This window comes from Corvus hawaiiensis, chromosome 28 (assembly GCF_020740725.1).
Source record: "Corvus hawaiiensis isolate bCorHaw1 chromosome 28, bCorHaw1.pri.cur, whole genome shotgun sequence".
Classification (NCBI taxonomy): domain Eukaryota; kingdom Metazoa; phylum Chordata; class Aves; order Passeriformes; family Corvidae; genus Corvus; species Corvus hawaiiensis.
The window spans coordinates 5,734,625-5,742,130 of NC_063240.1; the positions used below are offsets into that span (position 1 = coordinate 5,734,625).

Here is a 7,506-nt window from a genome sequence, read left to right on the forward strand (position 1 = left end):
CTCTCCCGGCCTTGTTCCTGCCGAGATTTCCTCTTCCTTTAACTGTTGAGCTGCCCCGGCTCGGGGCCACCCAGAGGGGCCCTTTTGGGGTGCTCTGCCCCCCAAAAATCCCCCCCATAACCTCCCCAGACCCCCACGAGCCCCCCGCTCTCCCAGGAGGGAGGATGCTCCCAGCCCCAGCCCCCGGAGCATCCCCGGAACACTTTGGGGGTGCGCAGGGGAATTTGGGGGGGATTTGGGGTGGAGGGAGAGGGTTCAGGGGGGCTGGGAGGAGTGTGGGGTGCTCAGGGAGTGGTTTTGGGGTGCTGAGGGTGGATTTGGGGGTGCGGGGGTGGCGTGGGTGGGTGTTGGGGTGGAGCGGGAGGATTTGGGGTGTGGGAGGCGGTTCAGGGGGCGCACGTGGATATTTGGGGTGCAGCGGGGCTGCACATGGATATTTGGGGTGCAGGAGGCGGTTCAGGGGGTGCACACAGATATTTGGGGTGCACGTGGATATTTGGGGTGCTGGAGGCAGTTCAGGGGGGTGCAAACGAACATTTGGGGTGCACACGGATATTTGGGGTGCAGAGGGCGAGGCACAGGGATATTTGGGGTGCACACGAATATTCGGGGTGCAGGTGGATATTCGGGGTGCACCCGGATATTCGGGGTGCACACGGATATTTGGGGTGCACAGGGTGATGCACACGGATATTTGGGGTGCACACGGATATTTGGGGTGCAGGTGGATTTTTGGGGTGCAGAGGGTGATGCACACGGATATTCGGGGTGCACACGGATATTTGGGGTGCAGGTGGATTTTTGGGGTGCAGAGGGTGATGCACACGGATATTTGGGGTGCACACGGATATTTGGGGTGCAGAGGGCGATGCACAGGGATATTCGGGGTGCACACGGGTATTTGGGGTGCAGGTGGATATTCGGGGTGCACCCGGATATTTGGGGTGCCCGTGGATTTTGGGGGGTGCAGAGGGCGATGCCCACGGATATTTGGGGTGCACCCGGATATTTGGGGTGCACGTGGATATTTGGGGTGCACAGGGATATTCGGGGTGCACACGGATATTCGGGGTGCAGGTGGATTTTTGGGGTGCACAAGGTGATGACATGAATATTTGGGGTGCACACGGATTTTTGGGGTGCAGAGGGTGATGCACACGGATATTTGGGGTGTAGGTGGGTATTTGGGGTGCAGAGGGTGATGCAGACGGATATTTGGGGTGCAGGTGGATATTCGGGGTGCACCCGGATACTCGGGGTGCAGGTGGATTTTTGGGGTGCAGAGGGCGATGCACAGGGATATTTGGGGTGCACACGGACATTCGGGGTGCAGGTGGATATTCGGGGTGCACACGGATATTCGGGATGCACAGGGATATTTGGGGTGCACAGGGATATTTGGGGTGCAGGTGGATATTCGGGGTGCACCCGGATATTTGGGGTGCAGAGGGCGATGCACACGGATATTTGGGGTGCACGTGGATACTCGGGGTGCAGGTGGATTTTTGGGGTGCAGAGGGCGATGCACAGGGATATTTGGGGTGCACACGGATTTTTGGGGTGCAAGTGGATATTTGGGGGTGCACAGGGTGATGCAGACGGATATTTGGGGTGCAGAGGGCGATGCACACGGATATTCGGGGTGCACGTGGATATTTGGGGTGCACAAGGTGATGACATGAATATTTGGGGTGCACACGGATATTTGGGGTGCAGAGGGCGATGCAGGTGGATATTTGGGGTGCACACATATTTGGGGTGCACACGGGTATTTGGGGTGCAGGTGGATATTCGGGGTGCACCCGGATATTTGGGGTGCCCGTGGATTTTTGGGGTGCAGAGAGCGATGCCCACGGATATTCGGGGTGCACCCGGATATTTGGGGTGCACAGGGTGATGCACAGGGATATTCGGGGTGCACCCGGATATTTGGGGTGCAGGTGGATATTTGGGGTGCACAGGGCGATGCACGCGGATATTCGGGGTGCACAGGGATATTTGGGGTGCAGAGGGCGATGCAGGTGGATATTCGGGGTGCACAGGATATATGGGGTGCAGAGGGCGATGCACGCGGATATTCGGGGTGCACAGGGATATTTGGGGTGCAGGTGTGTATTTGGGGTGCAGAGGGTGATGCACACGGATATTTGGGGTGCACAGGGATATTTGGGGTGCAGGTGGATATTTGGGGTGCAGAGGGCGATGCCCACGGATATTCGGGGTGCACAGGGCGAGGCACACGGATATTCGGGGTGCACCCGGATATTTGGGGTGCAGAGGGCGATGCCCACGGATATTCGGGGTGCACCCGGATATCGGGGTGCAGGTGGATATTCGGGGTGCAGGAAGCAGCTGCTGAGGGGGGTACACACCATAGTCGGGGTCCGGCAGAGGCGCAGCGCGCTTTAGAGCAGCATTTATGGGGCGGGGGGCGGCCTTTGGGGGGGTCTCGGCCTTTGCCAGGGGGGTCCCTCCCCACCCCGTGGTGGCCGCAGGGCTGTGCAGGGACTACAACTCCCAGCAGCCCCCGCGCGGCGCCGCTTCCGGCGGGACGGGGCGGGGCCCAGAGCGGTGGCGAGCGGTGAGCGCGGGGGGGCGAGCGGGGGGCGAGCGGGGTTTTGGGGGGGCTCAGGGGGGGTCGGGGGGCGACGAGAGTGGGGGGGACGTGGGGGAGGGGGCGTGGAGGAAGGGGGAAATGGTGCAGGGGGTGCGGATTGGGGGGGCGGGGCGTGGGAAAAGGGGTCCGCGGAGTGGGGGGGGAGTGGGGAGGGGGGCTACAAGGGGAGGGGGGGGTCCGGGGGCGGGGGGGGGCCAGAGAGAGACCCCAGAGGGTTTTGGGGTCCCAGGCACACCGAGACCCCCCGATTTTGGGGTCCCAGGCACACAATGACCCCCCGAACCCCCAATTTTGGGGTCCCAGGCACACCGAACCCCCCTGAACCCCCCAATTTTGGGGTCCCGGTTTTGGGGTCCCAATTTTGGGGTCCCAGACACACAATGACCCCCCTGGCCCCCCAATTTTGGGGTCCCAGGCCCCCTGAACTCCCAATTTTGGGGTCCCAGGCACCCCGAACCCCCAATTTTGGGGTCCCAGGCACACAATGACCCCCCGAACTCCCCGGTTTTTGGGGGGGTCCCATTTTTGGGGTCTCAATTTTGGGGTCCCAGCCACACCATGACCCCCCTGCCCCCCAATTTTGGGGTCCCAGGCACCCCGAACCCCAGTTTTGGAGTCCCAGGCACACCATGACCCCCCTGAACCCCCCAATTTTGGGGTCTCAGACACACTGAGCCCTTCCGAACCTCCCGGTTTTGGGGGTCCCATTTTTGGGGTCCCAGGCACACAATGACCCCCCTGCCCCCCCCCAATTTTGGGGTCCCAGGCCCCCTGAACTCCTAATTTTGGGGTCCCAGGCACACCGAGCCCCCCCGAAGCTCCCGGTTTTGGGATACCATTTTTGGGGCCCTAATTTTGGGGTCCCAGGACATCATGACCCCCCCTGCCCCCCCAATTTTGGGGTCCCAGGACACACTGAGCCCCCCCGAACCCCCTGCTATTTCGGTGTGTCCCATTTTTGGGGTCCCAATTTTGGGGTCCCAGACACACAATGACCCCCCGAACCCCCCCCGGTTTTGGGGGTCCCATTTTTTGGGGTCCCAGCCACACCATGACCCCCCTGAACCCCCCAATTTTGGGGTCCCAGACACACTGAGCCCTTCCGAACCTCCCAGTTTTGGTGTCCCATTTTTGGGCTCCCATTTTTGGGCTCCCAATTTTGGGGTCCCAGGCCACACCATGACCCCCCTGCCCCCCCAATTTTGGGGGTCCCAGGCACCCCGAGCGCCCCCGAATCCCCCCGGTTTTCGGTGTCCCATTTTTGGGGGTCCCAATTTTGGGGTCCCAGGCGCACCGAGCGCCCCCGAACCCCCAATTTTGGGGGTTCCAGGCACACCAAAACCCCCCGAACCCCCCTGTTTAGGTGTCCCATTTTTGGGGGGTCCCAATTTTGGGGTCCCAGACACACAATGACCCCCCTGCCCCCCCAATTTTGGGGTCCCAGGCCCCTGAACTCCCAATTTTGGGGTTCCAGGCGCACCGAGCCCCCCCGAACCCCCCGGTTTTGGGGTCTGAGTTTTGGGGTCACAGACACACCGTGCTCCCCCGAACTCCCAATTTTGGGGTCCCAGGCACACCGAGCCCCCCCGAACCCCCAATTTTGGGGGTTCCAGGCGCACCGAAACCCCCCGAACCCCCCTGTTGAGGTGTCCCATTTTGGGGGTCCCAATTTTGGGGTCCCAGGCACACCATGACCCCCCTGCCCCCCCAATTTTGGGGGTCCCAGACACACTGAGCCCTTCCGAACCTCCCGGTTTTGGGGGGTCCCGGTTTTGGGCTTCCAATTTTGGGGTCCCAGCCACACCATGACCCCCCTGCCCCCCCCCAATTTTGGGGTCCCAGACACACCGAGCCCCCCTGAACCCCCCAGTTTTGGGGTCCCAGACACACCGAGACCCCCCGAACCTCCCATTTTTGGGGTCCCATTTTTGGGGTCCCAGCCACACCATGACCCCCCTGCCCCCCAATTTTGGGATCCCAGGCACACCGAACTCCCAATTTTGGGGTCCCAGACACACAATGACCCCCTGAACCCCCCGATTTTGGGGTCCCAGGCACACCGAGCGCCCCCGAACCCCTCATTTTTGGTGTCCCATTTTTGGGGTCCCAGGCACACCGAGCCCCCCCGAACCCCCCATTTTTGGGCTCCCATTTTTGGGCTCCCAATTTTGGGGGTCCCAGCCACACCATGACCCCCCCTGCCCCCCCAATTTTTGGTGTCCCAGGCACACCGAGCCCCCCGAACCCCCAATTTTGGGGTCCCGACCACACCGAACTCCCAATTTTGGGGTCCCAGGCGCACCGAGCCCCCCGAACCCCTCATTTTTGGGGTCCCATTTTTGGGCTCCCAATTTTGGGCTCCCAATTTTGGGGTCCCAGCCACACCATGACCCCCCTGCCCCCCCCAATTTTGGGGGTCCCAGACACACCGAGCCCCCCTGAATCCCCCAATTTTGGGGTCCCAGACACACCGAGACCCCCCGAACCCCCAATTTTGGGGTCCCATTTTTGGTGTCCCATTTTTGGGGTCCCATTTTTGGTGTCCCAGGCACACCGAGCCCCCCTGAACCCCCAGTTTTGGGGTCCCGGCCACACCGAACTCCCAATTTTGGGGTCCCAGGCGCACCGAGCCCCCCGAACCCCTCATTTTTGGGGTCCCATTTTTGGGCTCCCAATTTTGGGCTCCCAATTTTGGGGTCCCAGCCACACCATGACCCCCCTGCCCCCCCCCAATTTTGGGGTCCCAGACACACCGAGACCCCCCGAACCCCCAATTTTGGGGTCCCATGTTTTGGTGGTCCCATTTTTGGGGTCCCATTTTTGGGGTCCCAGCCACACCATGACCCCCCTGCCCCCCAATTTTGGGGTCCCGGCCACACCGAACTCCCAATTTTGGGGTCCCAGGCGCACCGAGCCCCCCGAACCCCTCATTTTTGGGGTCCCATTTTTGGGCTCCCAATTTTGGGCTCCCAATTTTGGGGTCCCAGCCACACCATGACCCCCCTGCTCCCCCCAATTTTGGGCTCCCAGTCCCCCGAACCGCCCCCCCGCCCCCGTCCCAGCATGGACACGTCGGAGCCGGGCAGCGCGGCCGAGGATGAGGAGGAGAAGGCGCCGGAGCCGCGGCCCCGGACCCGCTCGAACCCCGAGGGTGCCGAGGACCGGGGGGCTCTGGGTGCCCGGGGGGCTCTGGGTGCCCAGGGGGCCGTGGGCAACCGCAGCGAGGGCGAGGGCGAGGCGGCGAGCGCTGAGCACAGCCCCCGGCTCGCCACGGCCGGCCACCAGGCCCCGCCCTGGGCTGGCCCCGGCGCCGCCCCCCCCGCCGAGGTGCAGGTGAAAACGCCGCGGGTGAACTGCCCCGAGAAGGTGGTGAGTGAGGGACTGGGAGGGACTGGGAGGGACTGGGAGGGACTGGGAGGGGAGTGGGAGCACTGGGAGGGACTGGGAGGGGAGTGGGGGGGGACTGGGGGGGGAGTGGGGGGGGACTGGGAGAGACTGAGAGGGGACTGGGAGAGACTGGGAGGGGGCTGGGGGGGGACTGGGGGCACTGGGAGGGACTGGGAGGGGACTGGGAAGGAGTTGAGGGGACTGGGAGGGAGTTGGGGGGAGTGGGGGGGAGTGGGATGGACTGGGAGGGACTGGGGGGGGGGCTGGGAGGGAGTGGGAGGGACTGGGGGGTGCTGGGGGGGAGTGGGAGGGACTGGGCGGGAGTTGGGGGGAGTAGGGGGGGCTGGGGGAGTGGGGGGAACTGGGAGAGACTGGGAGGGGACTGGGAAGGAGTGGGGGGGACTGGGAGGGACTGGGAAGGAGTTGGGGGCACTGGGAGAGACTGGGGGGGAGTTGGGGGGACTGGGAGGGACTGGGGGGGCTGGGAGAGAGTGGGAGGGACTGGGAGGGGACTGGGGGGCAGTGGGGGAGGGAGTGGGGGGCACTGGAGGGGAGTGGGAGAGACTGGGAGGGGACTGGGAGAGACTGGGAGAGGGCTGGGGGGGACTGGGGGCACTGGGAGGGACTGAGAGGGACTGGGGGGGAGTAGGGGGGGCTGGGGGGAGTGGGGGGAACTGGGAGAGACTGGGAGGGGACTGGGAAGGACTTGGGGGGACAGAGAGGGACTGGGAGGGGACTGGGGGGCAGTGGAGGAGAGTGGAGGGGACTGGGAGGGACTGGGAGGGACTGGGGTAGAGTGGGGGGGAACTGGAGGGAGTGGGAGGGACTGGGGGGGACTAGGGGGGAGTGAGACGGACTGGAGGGACTGGGAAGGAGTTGGGGGGACTGGGAGAGACTGGGGGGGGGCTGGGAGGGAGTGGGAGGGACTGGGGGGGAGTGGGGGAAACTGGGAGAGACTGGGAGGGGACTGGGAAGGAGTTGGGGGGACTGGGGGGAATGGGAAGGACTGGGGGGGACTGGGAGGGACTGGGAAGGAGTTGGGGGCACTGGGAGAGACTGGGAGGGGACTGGGAAGGAGTTGGGGGGACTGGGGGGGGGTCTCAGCCGTGCCCCCTGCCCAGATCATACTGGGAACATACTGGGGGATACTGGGAGCATACTGGGGATATTCTGGGGGGTCTCAGCCGTGCCCCCTGCCCAGATCATACTGGGAACATACTGGGGGATACTGGGAGCATACTGGGGATATTCTGGGGGGATCTCAGCCGTGCCCCCTGCCCAGATCATACTGGGAACATACTGGGGGATACTGGGAGCATACTGGGATATTCTGGGGGGGTCTCAGCCGTGCCCCCTGCCCAGATCATCTGCCTGGACCTGGCCGAGGAGATGGCGCTGCCCAAACTGGAGTCCTTCAACGGGTGAGCCCGGGGTGCCAGGGGTGCCAGGGGTGCCAGGGGTGGGGTTTTTGGGGTGCCAGGGGTGGGGTTTTTGGGGTGCCA

General features: G+C 63.8%; 1 protein-coding gene across 1 annotated transcript in view; it reads left to right on the forward strand.

Moving 5' to 3' along the window:
- Positions 1 to 5,562: 5,562 nt before the first annotated feature.
- Positions 5,563 to 7,506, forward strand: part of BABAM1 (BRISC and BRCA1 A complex member 1) — a 5,570-nt gene continuing 3,626 nt past the window's right edge. The window contains exons 1-2 of the mRNA XM_048287554.1: positions 5,563 to 5,986; positions 7,367 to 7,425. Coding sequence (XP_048143511.1) covers positions 5,612 to 5,986; positions 7,367 to 7,425 — 434 coding nt within the window. The 5' untranslated portion in view covers positions 5,563 to 5,611. The remainder of the gene's footprint in view (positions 5,987 to 7,366; positions 7,426 to 7,506) is intronic.